Source organism: Musa acuminata, chromosome BXJ2-1, assembly GCF_036884655.1.
Source record: "Musa acuminata AAA Group cultivar baxijiao chromosome BXJ2-1, Cavendish_Baxijiao_AAA, whole genome shotgun sequence".
NCBI classification, from domain to species: Eukaryota; Viridiplantae; Streptophyta; class Magnoliopsida; order Zingiberales; family Musaceae; genus Musa; species Musa acuminata.
The window spans coordinates 3,084,857-3,104,882 of NC_088338.1; the positions used below are offsets into that span (position 1 = coordinate 3,084,857).

A 20,026-nucleotide genomic window follows, 5' to 3' on the forward strand; every position below is an offset into this window, starting at 1 on the left:
ACTGGGGTCCCAAATATACGTTATCAAGACGTATATAGAATCACATTCATCCTTCCGAGACTGAATTGGGCTAATGTGAGAAACATGGATTTTTTCTTTTTATGGAAGCTGACTCGTCGTTTATTACGGATGAGAAACGTATATATGATTCCCCCCCCCCCCCCCCCGTAAGAAAAAGGCGTTCCGAAGGAAGAAAACAGCAACAGTGTTTGGCTTCCAGGTCGTCCGACAGAGATACGTCTCATCCACTAAGTTAAGGGGAAATGGCGATGGTTTTAGATGCTTTTGTGAACATTTTCATCGAGAAGCTGGCCGATCTCATCCAAGACAGGGTTGTGATGATGCTGGAGGTGGATGACGAGTTGCAGAAACTCAAGGAAAGTCTGGAAACAATTATTTGCCTGTTGAAGGTTGCGAAGAGGAAGAAGATCCAAGACTCGGCGATCGGTAGCTGGGTGAGCAAGCTGAAAGATGTCATGTACGAAGCTGACGACATTATCGACCTCTGCAAAGCGAAGGGTGGCATACTCGCGGAGGAAGAACCATCATCGGCGTCGTTGGGTCAACGGGTACGCCGTTGCTTCCCTCTTCTCTCATGCTTTGTTGGTGTTCCCTTTCGTTATCAAATTGGTATCAAGATTAGGGACCTGAATGATCGACTCCAGCATCTTTCTAATGATAACTTGAGCTTTAGTAAGCTAGCTTCTATCAATCGACAAGCCTCAATAAGTGCCATTACCAGTAAAACTTCTCCGCTTGTGCCGCCGGACATTACCGGAAGTGTCATTTATAAGGCTACAGATAATCTCATTGGGTTGTTGAACAAGGGAAATGAACGATCGTGTCGCCTTTTTGCTATTACGGGCATGGGAGGAATAGGGAAGACAACACTCGCACAGAAGATATTCAATGATTCTAGGATTATCGACAATTATGAAATCAGATTATGGGTGTGCGTTTCAAAAGTATATTCCGAGATCGATCTGTTAAAACAGATGATAAGAGGAGCAGAGATAGATTCTGGGCAAGCAACGGAGAGAGCAGAACTAGAACCGATGCTTAGAAGGGCTATTGACGGAAAGAGCGTCTTTTTGGTGCTCGATGATATCTGGCGAGCGGACGTATGGGTAAACTTACTTCGTACTCCACTGAGCAGTGCAACGGCTATCAGAAGAATCTTGGTTACCACCAGAGACGGAAAGATCGCAAACCAGACGGGAGCCGTACATATACATAATGTCAAATTGCTGCGTGAGGACGAAGGTTGGGAACTGCTGTGCACGAGCGCATCGCTACAACGGAAGAAAGATATCCTAAACCTGAGAGATATAGGAATTGGGATCGTTCGGAAATGCCATGGTCTTCCTCTGGCAATCAAGACAATGGGAGGAGTTCTAATGACAAAGGAGAAAAGCCGGGGAGAGTGGGAAAAGGTGCTCGACAATGGTGCTTGGACCATGAGCAAGCTTCCAAAAGAACTCAAGGGAGCCCTGTATTTAAGTTACGAGGATTTACCGTCTCATCTCAAACAGTGCTTTCTCTACTTTGCACTTTTCCCCGAGGACCATGAGTTTCATCGAGAGGATCTTGTTAGACTATGGGTAGCAGAAGAATACATAGAAAAAGAAGGTAGCAGGTTGCCGGAAGAGACAGCCGAGGAGTACTACATAGAGTTTATAAGGAGGAGCATTCTACAGCCAAATCCAGGGCTTGGAAATATAAAAACTACTAAGGTGCATGATCTGCTGCGATCGCTTGCTCAATATTTGGCAGAAGATGAATGTAGCAACGTAAATGCTCGTGAAATAAAATTCCCTACCAAGCAAAAGCTTCGTCGTCTATCGATAACAGAGGAAGGGAATGTGGCAATAATACCTGAAGTTTTTTCCAAGCACAACTGCCTGAGAACCTTGATGCTCTTCAGAAGCCCGACAACCGTCCTAAATGAATCCTTGGTAAGACTCCGGTGTCTCCGCTGCTTGTCTCTTAGAGGAACAGCAACCGGAAGCATCCCAAATTCCATCGGGGACTTAATTCACCTGCGATACTTAGATCTATGCTCTACCAGCGTGTCCAGACTACCGGAATCCATCGGGCAACTTACCAACCTGCAAGTGTTAGACCTCCGCTCTTGCAAGCATCTGTGCACACTGCCTCGGGGCATTACCAGATTGTGCAATTTGAGGTGTCTCGATCTTTTGAAGGCACCACTAGAACATTTACCGGCGGGGATTATGAAGTTGAAACAGCTGAATTTTCTCTCAGGGTTTGTGATCGGTGAGCGAGGCAACGTTGGTAATCAGATGCTGAGTGTTTGTGATTTGGAGGAGTTGAGGTCTCTTGATCGGCTCAGACACCTCGGACTAGATAGGCTGGAAAGGTACTCCTCTAATGGGACTTCTCTGCTGCTGAATAAATCCCTTCTTCAGAGATTACGTCTCTCCTGCACATCCAAACTACAATATTCCGAGGAGGAGACTAATCAGATACAACATGTCTTTGACAATCTAAAGCCTCCACCAGGATTGGATGATCTTATAATCGTTGGGTTTTTCGGCCGAAAAAATCCAAGCTGGATGCAGTCATCGTCTTTGGTAACTTGTTTTCCTTGCTTGACGTGCCTGACACTGAAAAATTTTGCATCGTGCTTGCAGCTTCCACCACTGGGTGAGTTGCCGCATCTGCAATATCTGAAAATTATCGGTGCAAACTCTGTACTCAGCATCGGGCCGGAATTTCTTGGGGACGACGCAGCAACATCAACTGCTTTTTTTCCTGAGCTTAAATCGTTGATTATAGCAAAGATGCCAAGCTGGGAAGAATGGTCTCTGCACCGAGGAGGAGGAGAAGCGGAAGAAGAAATAACGGCAGCACCAGAGCGGCCACGCCTATTGCTGCCTAATCTCGAGACATTCATTCTTCGTAACTGCCCCAAGCTCAGATCTCTTCCACAAGGCCTGCTGGATCATGCAACCAAATTGAGCTCTTTGTTTATTGAGGGAGCCAACGAGCTGAAAGCCGTGGAGAACCTGCCATCCCCGAGTGGACTACTACAAACCAAAGATTGTCCTTCTCTGGAAAGGATCTCAAACTTGGGGGCACTCAGGAAGCTGGAGATAATTGGCTGCCCATCACTCGTGTGTGTGGAGAAGGTAGATGTACTGAAACGCCTGCAAATGAGCGATGCTGCCATGGAGCGCCTCCCCGAGTGGTTGTCGGGACTGGTGCAACCCCCCAACAGCAGTTTAGTTGTGGTGGTTGTATGCGACGTCCGTCTGCTGGAACGATGCATTAGAGGAGGCGAAGACTGGCACATCGTCCAGCAGATACCTGCCGTCAGCTTATACGCAGACAGTGACCGAGGAAGTCGATATGTACACTACAACAAGGAGCCCGTCAGCTACAACACCAACTTCAGCACAGAGTCATAAAATGGTGAATCGGCGAGCGGCCTGTCGTTGAAGAATGGTATTCTTCTGCAAAACAAGAATGCCTTGGAGGAGTCCATCATTCATCGAGCGCATGCTTTGCTTTTCCTACTTATATGCTGTGTTTTGGGAAGAGAAATGACGATAAGATGGTGTGAAGAAATAATGGTATTTGGTGTCGTGGCCATGACACCTTATGGCATTTGCGTCACTTGTGCCTAATCTTGTTTCCTGCAAACATATATTAAAAAGTTGCTAGTTTTCCTTTGGGATTATGTTTAATTTGCGTTTACAATAACATATAAATTTTATGTTCTTCTATGCTGTGGACACATTATACATTGCAGTACATGTATGTCCTATCATGTTTGGACATACATGATTTGAATGTCACTGAATCTATGTTACTAAGTCATGTATGCTAACATAAAATTTATAAGAGTAAGTATTTTTTTTTTAATTTTTGTAAGGATAAATATACAACATTTTCAAGAATATTAAGTACAAATATTCTTATAAATTAAGTACAAATATTTTTTACTTGAAGTTAGTATAAGTAATAAGAATATGATACACATATTATTATTTTACACATCAAATTTCATAACACAGAGTCATCCATTAGCTTCGTTGAGCATAACTTGTTGACTCAAAATGTTAAAGTTAAAGTTAATAATAATATACTCATCAATCTTTTAGCCTACTTTCAAGACTAAACTCATGTGTTACAATTTGAGCGAATAGTGACTCGTATAAATATGAGATTCTAGGATTAGATTATTTGATGACCTAATTAATTTTGAAGATTTTAGATTTTTGGTTTCTAGAGTAATCCTGTTGAAGCATTATTTTAAGCGATTATGATATATATATATATATATATATATATATATATATATATATATATATATATATAAGGTATTTGCCCTTTTTATTCTTGATGTCGAATATTATTTTTGAAGTCGGGAATAGAATTGACCTGTATACATTGTATAATTAAAGTTATCATTCTTGACATTAATAATATATATGCTATTATTGTCAATGATATTATTTGTCGAATGCCATGAGATCTAATGAGGATTAAATATAATGTTAATTATTTTGACACATGTAATATATGAATTATTTTAGAATTATTAAAAAATATGTATATTGAATAATTTGATGGATTATCTTCTTTTCAACTGTTTTGGTTTGTTGAGTAGTATACATGTAGCACCAAATTTTATCTTATGTCAACAAACAATATATTTTTGAATTTTAAATATTATAATAATTTATTGAATATATATTTTATAAAAATTAATTAATTTTTTATATGCTGTCAATTACCATTTTACTTGGGTTATCAAAAATCAAATTTATTGAATTGAGTTTGCCCAAGTTATTTAGATATTATGCAACAAAAAGTGGAAAAAATAAACTTAACTAGAGGTAGATCTGCATCTAAATATTTTCTAACTTATCTTTTGACTCGGTATTTCAACTATGAACTAAGTTGAATTCATATCATTTTCTTATCAAATTTTTTAGGTAGGGATGAATGTAATAACTTCTCCCCGTACATCAAATTCACATAGTTAATGCTCTACTTTATTTGAATTGTTTATTTTTTTGTGCATTATAATTAAGGAAATAATTAAAATTGGTTACCTTAATGGTGTGGGAAAGTTAAAATATAGTCAATCAATTAAATAATCTAAAAATTAAAATGTAATCAAGAATGAATTTTCTCCCTTAACATGAATTATTATCATAAATAATGTGTTGCTTTATTTATACTATTAATTTTCTTTTTTGTGTAGTATAGTTAAGAAAATATTTAAAATTGATTTTCTTATTCATGTGAACAAGTTAAGAATTTTATTAATTAAATAAATTATTAATTAATTTGTTTTCTAATGAGTGATGTGATTTTGGTAAATAAATATTTCAAATTTCATTTTAGAATATGAACTATAAAAAATAAATATTACAATTATATCTTTTTATATGAAAGTAAAATAATAATTAAATAAATAATAAAAATAAATTATTATTTACCTAAGAAAATGTATATTCTTTTATATAAAGGAGCCCCCTCTTCCGCATTCCTCGTTAGCCTTGTAGTGGGAGGAGTAAAAAAAGGATTCTCCAAATAAAGGATCCTCAAGGAGTGATACGTTCTTCTATTCTTTTCTTACTAATTTTTATTTTTATTTAAAAATATTTGATATTAGAATTATTATAATTTATATGATGCAATATAATATTTAAAATTTAAAATTTTATAATTAATAAATTATGATGTTAGAATAATAAGTTAATTTAATAATAGTTTTAATTTATTTAATTTGACTTATTTATGTTTTAAGAAATTATGTGTGAATTTTTTTTATTTAATTAGTTTTAAATTTAGAATTATGAATCTAAATTAGTTAATTCATGAAAAAATAGATTTTAAATTAATTATTATTTTTATAATATTTTAAAATATTAAAAATCTAATTTAATAAGACGGGTCAAATTAAAGTTTGACTTAAGCTAAATTGATTGACTAAATTAGCCTATGGCCAAGTACAACTTAATATATGTTGTCAGGTATAAAACCCTAGGTCATGCCTTCACACATGAGTTGGGGTTATGTCAGACCGTATGGATTGGATCGTACTTGGTCGCATGAGTGAAGAATTAGTTGGACCGTGCTTTACAATGTGTTGAGTCATATCATATATTGCCATATGAGTTGGGTTATGGATGACCACATGAGCTAGGTCATGCATAACCACATGGGTTGAGTTGTACCTGGCCATATGAGCTAAATCATGCCTAGTCACATAGGTTGAGTTGTACCTTGCCACATGGGCTAGGTCGTACAGGGTCACATGGGCTGAATCATGACTGGCTACTTGGGTTGGGTCATCCCTAGTCACATGGGCTGAGTCGTACCTATTCATAATGGTTAGGTCAACTCAAATTGAAAGATCAACCCAATTCAAGTTAGACCCCAATTATACTTCTATGATCAAATTAGATTTTAATATTTTTTAAATAAAAAATAACTTAAATTCATAATTAAATAATTTAAATTTATAATTTTAAATTTAAAACTAATTAAGTCATACAAATTCACACATAACACAAATATATCTAATTAAATAAATCAAAACTATTATGTTAATCGAAAAATAAGAGTTTTAAGTATAAATATTCTTATAAATTAAGTACAAATATTTTTTACTTGAAGCTAGTATAAGTAATAAAAATATGATTTTACCCTATGTTTAAATTAAAGTTAATAATAATATACTCATCAATCTTTTAGCCTACTTTCAAGACTAAACGCATGTGTTACAATTTGAACGCATGTGTTACAATTTGAACGAATAGTGACTTGTATGAATATGAGATTCTAGGATTAGATTATTTGATGACATAATTAATTTCTAAGATTTTAAATTTTTGGTTTATAGAATAATCCTGTTGAAGCATTATTTTAAGAGATTATTATTATTATTATTATTATATATATATATATATATATATATATATATATATATATTCTTGATGTCAAATATTATTTTTGAAGTCGGGATTAGAATTGACATGTATCCATTGTATAATTAAAGTTATCATTCTTGACACTAAAAATATATATGCTATTATTGTCAATGATATTATTTGTCTAATGCCATGAGATCTAATGAGGATTAAATATAATATTAATTATTTTGGCACATGTAATATATGAATTATTTTAAAATTATTGTATATTGAATAGTTTGATGGATTATCTTCTTTTCAACTGTTTTAGTTTGTTGAGTTAGTATAATTGTAGCATCAAATTTTATCTTATGTCAACAAACAATATATTTTTAAAATTTAAAAATTATAATAATTTATTGAATATATATTTTATAAAAATTAATTAATTTTTTATATGCTTGTCAATTACCATTTTACTTGTGTTATCAAAAATCAAATTTATTGAATGAGTTTGCTCAAGTTATTTAGACATTATGTAACAAAAAGTGGGAAAAAAAAACTTAACTAGAGGTAGATCTGCATCTAAATATTTTCTAACTTATTTTTGACTTAGTATTTCGAATTCATATCATTTTCTTATCAAATTTTCTAGGTGGGGATGAATGTAATCACAGGGAAACTTCTCCCCTTACCATACATCAAATTGACATAGTTAATAATTTCCTTTATTTGAATTATTTATTTCCTTTTTTGTGCATTATAATTAAGGAAATAACTAAAATTAGTTTCCTTAATAGTGTGGGAAACTAAAAAAATTAGTCTATCAATTAAATAATTACATAATTTACAAATTATCTATAATCATAAATGATTTTTCTACCTTGACAGAAATTATTATTATAAATAGTGTGTTACTTTATTTAAATTATTAATTTTCTTATTTATGTAGTATGGTTAGGAAAATATTTAAAATTAATTTTCTTAATCATGTGAATAAGTTAAGAATTTTATTAATTAATTTATTTTCTAACAAGTGATATAATTTTGAAAATTAAATATTTTAAATTTTATTTTAGTGTATGAACCATAATAAATATATATAATAATTATATCTTTATATGTGAAAGTAAATAAATAATAAATAAATTATTGCTTACCTTTTAAGGAGAATTCATTTTCTTCTATATAAAGGGGGTTCTCTTTCTCTCATTCCTCACCAGCTTTGTAGTATGAGAATTGAGAAAATGATTCTCCAAAGTAGCGGATCCTCGAGAAGTGGTATGATCCTTTATTTATTTTTTTATTTTTTAAAATCTTTGATATTAAACTTTTTATAATTTATTTGATGCATAATAATATTTAAATTTTATAATCTTATTATTAATAAATGATGATCATTGAATTATGATGTTAGAATAATTAGTCAATTTAATACTAGTTTTAATTTATTTAATTAGACATATTTATGCTTTAAGAAATTACGTGTGAATTTTTATGATTTAATTAGTTTTAAATTTAAAATTATGAATTTAAATTAGTTATTTATGAAAAATAGATTTGAGATTACATATTTTTTTATAATATTTTAAAAATATTAAATTTTAATTTAATAAGATGTGTCAAATTAGGGTCTGACCCAAGCTAAGTTAATTGATCAAATCAGCCGTGTGACCTAATACAACCTAGCATATGTGGTCATGTATAATACAGCGTTGTTAAATATGGTTTAACTCATATGGTTAGGCATGACCCAACCAATGTGATAAGGCATAACCTAGCTCACATGGTCTAGCATGACTTAACCCACGTGACTAGATATAACTCAACTCATATGGTCAAGCGAATCTTAACTTGTAAGTCAAGTATGACCTGGTTTAATGGTAAGGCTCAACCAAACTTGTGAGTGATGCTTAGCTCAATTCGTGAAGCTAAGCCCGTTGCATTATGTAACTAGCATTAAACACATTGTCGTCCCTCTAGCTAACCCATTGTATAATAATCTAACCTAATGCTTGAGAAAAACATGTGTGACACACATGACTCATCTAATACTCGAATGAGTTGGTTTGTTCTGGGTTAATATTATGAGAGATAATTTAATTTTCTCTCACTTCATTGGTTTGAGCTTGTTAGTTAACAAAATTAGATAGATTTAATTGGTTCAAGTTGGTTCAAGGTAATTCTAAACCAACTTGACCGTTCAAGCCTATATAATCTAATTGAAATCAAGCAAATCTAAATTAGACAAATCTTGGGTGATTTCAAATCGGTATCATAAGGATTTGAGATTGGCTCTGATAGATCCTAATTGAATTGTGTTTGATTCAAGTTAATTGGGTTATTCTAATATAGTTGACTAAGGACTATTAAGATATTAATGTCTCATTTCTTTATAATTACATAAATTTAAAGTTTTATCTAAAAGTATTATTTTGAAATATTTTTTATTTTTATTTTTTAGATTAAATTGATGATATTATTATGATTGTTGTCTTATAGTACTACACATTTATGTTGAGTAGTTTACATTAACAATCACAGCCAAGACATCAATAGAAATAGTCTAACAAGCCATACATCAAATACAGTTCCTTAAAATATATCATCATACTATTTTTTGGATATATATATGTATAAATAAATACATATAAATAAATGACAATGATTATTAAAAAATATTAATTGATTTATTTATAATTAGTTATGTGACTTTATTTTGAATTCTATTTTTATGTGTAAAAAAAATAAAAAATAAAAAATAAAAAAATAATTTAATTATTCTTATTTTTAGGGATGGGCTCATCTTCTCATCCTCCCCTATTTACGGCAACGAGAGAATTGAGGAAAGAAGAATATCTCTAAGAAGAGAATCCTTCGAGGTGATAATCTCTAAAGAGAGGTAGGATCCTATATATCTTTTTCTTGTAAATTTTAATTTATATTTTAAAATATTTAAAATTAGAATCATTATAATTTTTATAATGCATAATGATATTTTTTGATTTATGATTAGTAAATAATTATCATAGAATTTCAAGATTGATTTAATTATTAAAAAAATTATTTTGTAATGAAATAATAATTTTAATTTATTTAATTAGACACATCTCCGCTTCAAGAAATTATGTGTAAATTTCTATGATTTAGTTAGTTTTAAATTTGGGATCATGAATTTATTTGATTGTTTAATTCATTAAAAATAGATTTTTAAATTTAATTATTTAGAAGCCTTTTTTAATTCTAAAATTTTTAATGAAATGCTTATCTAGAAATTTGATTACGTTTAATTATTATTCTATAATATTTTAAAGTATTTCTCGAAAGATTGAATCTAATTTCAAGAGTCAAGCTTGAGTTTGGCCCGAGCGAAGTTGATCCGCCAGATCAAGTCGAACAATTTTGAATAGCATCAGGTCATCAGGCAATTTTGCCTCAAAACAACTTCAGGTATTATTGCCACATTCCCTTCCTCCGTTATCGATAGACGACGAAGCTTTTGCTTGGTAGGAAATTTTATTTCACGAGCATCTCCGTAGGTGCATTAATCTTCTGCCAAAAATTGAGCAAGCGATCGCAGCAGATCATGCATCTTACTAATTTTTATACTTGCAAGCCCTGGATTTGGCTGTAGAATGCTCCTCCTTGTAGACTCTGTGTAGCAATCCTTGGCTGTCTCTCCGAGCAATTTGTTACCTTCATTTTCTACGAATCCCTCTGCTATCCACAACCTAACAGCATCCTCTTCACCAAACGCATAGTCCTCAGGGAAATCAGCAAAGAAGAAAGCACTGTGAGATGAGAACTTCCTTGCTCATTGTCCAACATGATCGTGGAGCACCTTTTCCTGCTCTCCTGTGGCTGTAGTGATGCACTCCTGTCTAACAGTTGCCAACCTTCGCCCTCACGCAGTAATTTGACGCTATGGATCTGTTACTGCTACCGTCTGACTTGCAATGTTTTGGTGTCTGGTCACACTCAAAATTCTTATGACAGCAGCTGCTCTGCTTAGTGGAGTGGAGTCCCAAGTATGCTTACCCACCCATACATCCGCCGCCACACCATCATCCACCACCAAAACCACAAAGCATCGGTTCGAGTTCCGCTCTCTCTGTTGCTCGCCCGTGATCCATCTCTGCTCCTCTGCTCATTTGATCTAACAAATCGATCTCGGAATACTTTTGTGAAACACATACTCACAATCGAATCTGATACATGTCGGTAATCCTGTTATTATTGTATATATTCGTCGTAGCAAGTGTTGGCTTCCATATTCCTTCACAAAAGTATTCCGAGATTGATTTGTTAGAACAGATGATAATAGGAGCAGAGATAGATAGATCATGGGCAAGCGACGGAAAGAGCAGAACTAGAACCGACGATGTATGGCTGTCGAAGGAAAGAGCGTGTTTTTGGTGCTCGATGATGCATGGCGGGCGAATGCATGAAGAAACTTACTTCGCACTCCACTAGACAGCGCAGCGGCTGCCAGAGACCAAAACGCCAAATTACTACGTGAGGGCGAAGGTTGGGAACTGCTGTGCAGGAGCGCGTCATGCGGCGATCAAAACCGTGGGAGGTGTTGTGATCACAAAGGAGAAAAGCTGGACTATGAGCACGCTTTCTGAAGAACTTAAAGGAGCCCTGTATTTAAGTTACAAGAATATATCATCTCATCTCAGACATTACTTTCTTTCCTTTGCTCTTTTCCCCGAGGATCATGGGTTTTGTGAAGAGGATCCTGTTAGGTTCTGGGTGGCAAAGAGATTTGTAGAAAATGATGGTAACAACTTGCTTGAAGAGACCACCAAAGAGTTTGTAAGAAGGAGCATTCTACAGCCGAATCCGGGGCTTGAAAGTATGAAAATTAGTAGGATGCATGTGATCGCTTGCTCAGTTATTGGAAGGAGATGATTGTACCTATGGAGATGCTCGTGAAATAAAATTCCCTACCCTGCAAAAGCTTCGTGCGTCGTCTATCGATAACAGAGGAAGGGAATGTGGCAATGATACCTGGAAGTTGTATCAAGGCAAAACTGCTCGAGGACTTCGATGCTCTTCAAAGGCTCTACAACCGTCCTAAATGAATCCTTGGTAAGACCTCCGCTTTTGCAATTTGAGGTGTCTCGATCTTTTTATGGCACCGATAGAACATTTACCGGCAGGGATTGATTATGAAACTGAAACAGCTGAATTTTCTCTCAGGGTTCGTGATCGGTGAGCGAAGCAACGTTGGTAATCAGATGATGAGTGTTTGTGATTTGGAGGAGTTGAAGGGACTTGATCGGCTCAGACACCTCAGACTAGATAGGCTGGAAAGGTACTCCTCTAGTGGGACTTCTCACAGATTACGTCTCTCCTGCACATCCGCTGTCGAACGACAGACATGTCTTTGGCAAATGTAAAGCCTCCACCAGGATTGGATGATCTTATAATCGTTGGGTTTTTCGGCCGAAAAAATCCAAGCTGGATGCAGTCATCGTCTTTGGCAACTTGTTTTCGTTGCTTGACGTGCATGACTCTGAAAAATCTTGCATCGTGCTTGCAGCTTCCACCGCTGGGTGAGTTGCCGCATCTGCAACGTCTGAAAATTAGTGGAAGATCATAAATCAATCTCCGTTCATCCAATCTTCTGAACTCTGCTACGGATCCCAACAATTATCAATACAAAGGCGTAAATATGCTACCACCTACTTGCCTTTCGAGTCGGAGTCTTGCAAGGTTAAGGGATTTGGTGGGAAAGCTGATATTGGATTATGGGAGGAAGATCCATCTTCATTAGCCAGAGATGAAGAGGCCATCTTACCACTGGGGAATCTGAGGAGCAAGTGTTAGGTTTCACCGAAAAAAGAATCTCCACAATAATTAGAATGGTTAAGGTGCACGTTGAAGAACTAGAATTGTCATTGATCATGTTGACTGTTGTTGTGGTTCTTGTGCATATCTCCCACAACACTGTAGAAGCTATACATACTTGGCACATTACCTGCAAATTTGATTTAATTATTAGAATTTTAGCAGGAGGGAATTGTTGGTGCTCAGCTGGTGAGGTGCTAATTACCAAAAGAACTCGAGATGTTACCTCTCCTGGGAGTAGGAGACTTCTGCGGCCATCGTGCTCAAGCTAACCTCGAAATCATGAGACTTTTGAAGGTACACATCACTGCAACACATGCAGCCTCGCTCTGCACTCTTCATCAATGCTTGTTCATTTGTGTTTCACCTTGAAGGCCGCAAATTGTCCTGCGTAAATGACTGGCACAACAATCTGAATCCGTCTGGAAAAGCCACTGAAGCCCTTTAAGTGCTGCCTGCGCTATCAATGCTCAGCTCCAATGTCAGCAAATCCAGAGCAAACAGTATCAATGAATTATTGGGAATGTGATGCCAATCGACAATGCCTTGTCAAATATTACCTCAAGAGTTTCAGATTCTTGGGATCATCATCCCTATCTAGGATCCAATTCAGGGAACTTGAAAGGTCCTTCACCATCCTTCAGTGCCCATGTTGGAGTCTGGCAAATGTCCTAATGTCTGTAAAATCGAATTAGTTTCATGAACAGAACAATCCAAGTCCTGATTGACTGCATAGTGGGATGCTAGTAAATCTTACTGAACGGTCAACAGGCTGACAAAAGTATGCAGAGGCTTTCTGATATCAGATCAAAAGTTGGTCCAGTTTAGTTTTGTGACATTGGAAGATTGTCGACTCATATATGAACCTAGCTCATGCTCTTGATGCAGAATCAATCCAATCAGCACAAACCTTGTCTAAACCAGTCAATGCCAGTAGGTACTGGATAGAACAGCTGATCTTGTGGCAGAGTCTTGTGAGCAGTGGCTGCTAGTTTGTCATTAATGCTGCCATCAAACAGAAACCAGTTCTGGCTGTTTGACTGATTGACCTGATGACCTCAATCCTGCTCTGAATCATTGCCCCCCCAGTCAGGCAGAGAGTGATTAATTCATCTGTTAGTTTCCAATTGGATGAATGGGAGAATCCATTCCCCATGCATATCATGACTCCCCATTTGACGGAATCCAAGACACTGGGTCCCAGTGGACAATATCCATTGCTAATGTCCTGCAAGAATAGACAAAAAGCTATGCATATGGGACATCCAGTTAGTTAATAACTGATATTTAGTTAGCTCTGTTACTTGCCTTTCAAAGTATCTATACCAGTGTGCATATCCCATGAATCTACTGAACATGGCACAGAAGGACATGAAATCATAATGTGGATCTGATATGCTTACCAGAACATGAATCCTGCCTTCATTTGTTGCAGAGTTCATGTCTTACCTAAGAACTTACTCTCTTTTTTTTTTTAACTACAACTTGGGATCAACACTGCAGCATTGTAGAAAGCCAGATTAGTTCACAAACAACAATCAAGTGTGTATTTGTATAAGCCACAGATTTAGATTATGCCATTACTGCCAAGACTTGAGCGTGTGCTTATAGTCGGCTTCATAGGCTTCTATTATTATCATCTTCTTGCTTCCTCCCAATAAAATGTAACACTTTCCATAGCATCTGTGGGGAGAGTGAGAAGATCACCACCCATCCATTCAATTGGATGACGCAATCATGGGACCTTTTGCTCTTCATATTTGACAAATCCTTTGACTCGTTGATCTTCCCAATACAAAAAGCCCTGTGATCACTGTCATCAGGGAAGAGACTGCAGGGTAACGGGTACATGACTTGGCCTTACTCCAATTCCAGTCATATGCTGTTGTTTCCTTCTATGCTGCTCTCAAAAGATTCCCTCATTGTAAACCAACAATGTCACAGTGTGCATCTCTCCAACACATGGTCATCTCTTGAAATGATGGATGGATTCTCTAGCTAGGGTGCCGAGGATGATGCTCCAGGTTGTGCCAACACCAGGGACCGGCAAGTTTGGACTAGTTCAGATGTGACACAGAAAATGCTTTGTTGAGCCTGCAGGTGTTGAATCTGCAACTAATATCATACAAAGTAAGCATTCATGCATGGATATTTATTAACTGAATGAATTAATTGATCAGAGAAAGAATTCCATCAACAAAACTGATCAAACCATGCTAGTTATACAATTAATATTACAAAATAGTCATAGATTTGTGTTTTGCATAATCATAGGTTTGTGTTTTTTAATCCAAATTGCAATAGTCATACAATTGATATTAACCATTCATCAACAATGCAAGCAAGTATACTCATTAGTTACAACAGAAAGACAACTCTTCCTTGTCACTTCATATTATTAAATCTAGAAGCAGAACAAAATTCAAGTCCTAGCTCTGGTCCAATGGTCTCTGATTCTGCAGTATACAAATTGTACAAAACAAATCCATCCGACTTTGGTAGGAGAGATATTTCCTAGGTTTGTGTAGCCCAACTACAAGCCCTCACACCAATAAGAACCAGAGTTTCATGTTCATCATGACTGATGCACAAATCTAGATGTCTATATCACATACAATGCCAAAAGACCTATCATAGACTATGGAAAGAGCTCCTTGTGCAAATATAAGTGAGAAACAAACAAATAAGCCCACTTCTCTCGCAGAAGTGAAAATAATATTTATCTCTGTGGTACAATGAAATGTGAGAGTGCAGTGAAAGGAGGGGAAGAGAGATACAAAGAATGAAGGCAGAAAGGGAGAAAGAAATTGAGTGGGATGAAATTTCATGGGAGTTGAGGTGGGTGTATCTGCCCTCAAGAGTTATTCTAATGTCCCCAAGACTCACCATTATTCTAGGGTCTGCATGAAGCAGGGATCAATGAAAAGCTGTCAAGCAAAAAGCCAGGCATGCTTTCTGAAACCTTCCATGCATCTGGGACTTTTAAAGAGGAAGTGACAAGACAGATTACCAAGTGAGGAGAGGGAACAGAAGAGGAATGTCTGTATGAACAAAAATTAGATATAAAAAAGAAGTAGATTGGTGTTTTATGGTTCCTAAACCTTTTGGTTTGATTGTGTAGGTGTTGGAACATGAAGGGAAATTGGGGTGGCTTACAGCTCCATGGGAGTTTGGGCTGAAAAATGCAAAACCAAAATCTCCAACAAGCTGGACAAACAAGCCACTTGAATTTAATGTAGTCCTCAGCAGAATTTTTTTTTTTAACTGTACTGAATTACGTTGCAAGTAGAATGATAGAAACACGAAGAAACATGATGTTGATTTTGGTCATGGGTTAAGAGGGAGTGAGGCTGGTTTTTGGTCACCAGACGTAGGCGCAATCTAGGTCTTTTCTTCGCCCATCGCGACGGTCGTCCCTAGTCCCGTCTCCTCCCCATGTGGTCAAAGTCGCCGCAGCTGGAAAGGGAATTCCGGGCGCCCCTCTCCCCACTCTCTCTGGCGCCTTTACACTGCCGGCACAAAATCCTATGCTGCGCCCCAAACAGAACAAAAAGCAAAACAAGAACGGCGACGCGTCCGGCATTTAGGGAATCAGTAGGGGTAACAAAGTCATTTGATATCCCACCCCTGCTTTTAAAGGGTCATTGGCGGGAGCCGCGATGAATGCTGTGCACAGGCATCGCGTGCGCAAGTGAGAAGAGCGAGCAGGCGAGTTAAGAGGAGGGAGGAGTTGGAGGTAGGACGCGGGAAGGGCCTGATATCTGACCTGAGAGGAGCGGGCGGAGCGTCGACGGAGAGAGTGAAGGGAGATGATGCCCGGCGTTGTCGGCCACGCAGCTGTCGAGGAGCGCCGCATCGAGCGGCAGATGGGGTGCATGGACGGGTTCCTCCAGCTGTTCGACTGCCACCATATTACCACCGGGAAGCGCCACTTCGCCACCCGCCACCTCCATACTACTCCGGTAAAAATCTGAGAAGAAAGTGATGTTATTTTTGTGCGTGTTTTTAACCTGTTTTTTCTGATAATTGGATGGCAAATCTCAGCTTGCTGAATCAACGGCGCCGTCGGAGACATCGGATGCTTCGTCGCCGTCGTTCTTCAAGAAGAGCCATCCGCCCCTGTCGTCGCCGGAGCCTTGCCCTTCGTCGCTCGAGAGCCGCTTCCTGGTGGATACACCAGCGCGTTTGTCGCATCCTCTGCCACTCCCCGTCTTTGAGGTGAAGGACGGGGTGATGAGCTCCTGGAAGCTCCGGGACACTCCAAGGCTCTCTCTCGATAGCCGCGCAGTGGTCGACGGGAAGGGAAAGCTCGGCCTGGGCCCGCTGGAGATCCGGACTGCGGTCCGGGTGGCCTCTGCGAACCAATCTGACTCCTCCGAGGTGGCAGAGCATCGGCGTTCCCCGAGTGTCGTCGCGCGGCTAATTGGGGTTGAAACCCTGCCAAGCACCGGCAGCGTAGCTGAAGCGAAGCCTGAACGGGGTGAGCTCCGGCGATCGGCTTCCGAATCCGGGGTTCCCAGAGATGCACCGTACTACAGTTTTGTGGACGCGTGCTCGTTCCGGGAGCCATCCCCACAGCCTCTCGAAGCCGTCCCGATGTCTGCCGAGGTGTTCTTTAAAACAGTTAATCTGGATCAGTTCAGGATCAGTGACGCGAAGAAGCTTGTGTCGGCGCCGAGACCTATTCCCCTCACACCGCTCCAGCGAAGGAGCTTCTTCGACGCGGAGGACTTATTCCCGGAGCCGAAGCGGTCGGGAATGCTCTATGGCGAGATCGAGAAGCGGCTGAGAATGCGAGGGATCGACGAGCCGACGAAGAACTTGGAGACTCTGAAGCAAATCCTCGAGGCGCTCCAGCTGAAGGGGCTCCTCCACTCCAAGCCGTCGGCACATCGCACCAACGGCCGCATTAATCTCATCTACGACTTCCAGACCGGCGCCCCGGTCGTCATGATGAACACGGCCTCCAAGCCCCCGCGGTTTCCGTCGAGCGAGCCGCCGCCGTCCAAATCCAGCGCCGGTTGCCATAGCGCTTCGCCAGTCTGGCGCAAACCGGCGATGGTAAATCGGAGTATTATTATAGCAAACGAGCGGACGGTGCATCGAAGGCCATTAAACGCAGCGGTCAAGAAGAACCTGCAGCCCCAGCGGTGGATCTCGACCGTTTGTTCACCAACGTCCACCCCGAAGAGGACAGGGCCGGAACTTCTGGCCACCGGATCACCGAGGAGCCGAACGCCGAGGGTGACTGCGTCTCACAAGGAGCCGGTTCACCCACTGGCGAAGGACAATACCTCCACCACCATCTCCGAGAGCGGCATAAGCGCCTCCTCTCCATCAGGCTTCGAGGTACGCCAACGACTTGTTACTCGCAGTACATATTTTTCTTGATTACAATTTATGGAACTTTTAGTTAAATGGAGGGTGGGTGATACAATGCAGAGATCGAAGGCGGACAACAGATCAGGCCGAAGTTTGTTGGAGCGATGCGATAAGCTGTTACACAGCATCACGGCGTTTGCGCGAGCGGATCAGGTCGCCGCCGTCGACCAGCAGCCGAGCCCCGTATCCGTGCTCGACTCGTTGCCTTACCTCGGCGAGGACGTGTCGCCCTCGCCCCTCGCCAAGCGCTCCATCGATTTCAAAGGTAAGAAAACAATATATATATATATATATATATATATATATATATATATATATATATATATATATATATATATAATACCTCATAAAAATATTTTTTTGGATCAAAAGTGTTGATGCGTTAGGATCCAATAGAACACATCTGTCATAAATGAAGACGATTAAGGAGATGATGCGATATGTTCTGCAGATCAAACGGCGGACGAGCGGGAGCAGTGGTCCTCGGCAGCGTGGAGGAATCATGGGGACCGGACCGATGGGCCCGGTGAGGTGGATCACGACTACGCCTACGTGTGCGACGTGCTCCGCGTGTCCGACCGCAACGGGGACGCCTCCGACGCCGTGTACACGATCCTCGAGAGGCGCTGCTGCCGTCACCGCGGCGCGTCCCGTGCCGGCAGCCTTCACCGCCGGCTCCTCTTCGACACCGTGGCCGAGATCCTGGAACGAAGCCGCGGCGTGTGCCCCTGGGAGGCCTTCTCCTGCGCCGGACCCCCGCAGGCGGACGGCGGGGAGGAGGTGGTGCGGCAGGTGTGGACGGAGGTGCGGCGCATCCGGGAACAGGTGGCGGCCGATGGCCAGGACGGCGCCGCGTGCGGGGCCGTGCGGAAGGACATGGCCGCCAGGCACACCGAAGGGTGGAGCCTGCCCGCTGTCGAGATCTCCGACGCTGTTCTCCTGATCGAGCGGCTGATATTTAAGGATCTCGTCGTCGAGACCATCCTCGGCCTGGCCGACGCCGCCAACGAGTCCCGCCCCCTTCTTTCCCGCCGCAAGCTCCTCTTCTAACAAGACGACCAACGGTTGTCATGTAACGAGTTCCAACGGTGTGTACACGTTTTCTACTTGAAAAGGATCCTCGAGTGGTGGTGGATTATTTTGAGGTTTATTATGGGTCATTAAGAAGGTCAAAATACATCTATGCATTTTGTACTTGCTTGCATATCTCCAACATGAAAATATCATCCCAATAAAAAAAAAAACCAATCATATCCATTGTGTAAGATTTTGTGTCTCATCCCATTTATTTCAAATTTCATATGTAGAGCATAGGTAGTATGAAGAATATAAATAAATCATGTCTCTTAGCATACCTGAACAAAAGGTTTTGTGGTGCTTTGTCAATAGTTCCATGAAAGGCTTCAGACTTATTAGCATGACTCTTTTCCAATACATTACATAACAAGCTGCCTTAACTGTCAATTAATTGCAATTAATGGCATTAAATTATCATTGCCATTTGACATCACCACTGATCAGAATTTATCATTGCCTTCAGGATGACAGAAACTGCTAGGTGGATTTGCTTCTGTTCTTTTTCATTGGTTGGAGCAGTCAGTTCCAAGTGTAGCAGTGAGTGAGTGAGTCAGCACAGTAGGTGTTAACTTCTGCTTCATCCTAATGATTCAAGTGTTGAATCCAAGAAATTCTTAATGGAGCATGTCAGTCATTTTAGATCCCTACCACATGCTTAGTGGCTTCCAACTACACCTATGCCATTGATTCCATTGTGCATCACTAGTGTTCCTCTTTCAAGAGATCTGGTACTGTTGTCAATATGAATTGTTTAGCTCTTTCAGAGTCCTTCATACTGATCTTGAAATCCCAGTCTGATGGTTCCATATAAATTGCAT

The 20,026-nt window shown here is 39.2% G+C and overlaps 2 protein-coding genes across 2 annotated transcripts; both read left to right on the forward strand.

Moving 5' to 3' along the window:
- The first annotated feature begins 263 nt into the window (after window positions 1-263).
- Window positions 264-3,431, forward strand: LOC103986226 (putative disease resistance protein RGA3). The gene has a single exon (XM_065091415.1). The coding sequence runs from the start codon at window positions 264-266 to the stop codon at window positions 3,429-3,431; it is 3,168 nt and encodes a 1,055-aa protein (XP_064947487.1).
- A 13,019-nt stretch (window positions 3,432-16,450) lies between these two features.
- On the forward strand, window positions 16,451-19,282 carry LOC135598009 (protein LONGIFOLIA 2-like). The gene is made up of 4 exons (XM_065091536.1): window positions 16,451-16,711; window positions 16,794-18,098; window positions 18,192-18,396; window positions 18,583-19,282. The coding sequence occupies exons 1-4, from the start codon at window positions 16,559-16,561 to the stop codon at window positions 19,179-19,181; spliced, it is 2,262 nt and encodes a 753-aa protein (XP_064947608.1). The 5' UTR covers window positions 16,451-16,558; the 3' UTR covers window positions 19,182-19,282.
- Window positions 19,283-20,026: the final 744 nt, after the last annotated feature.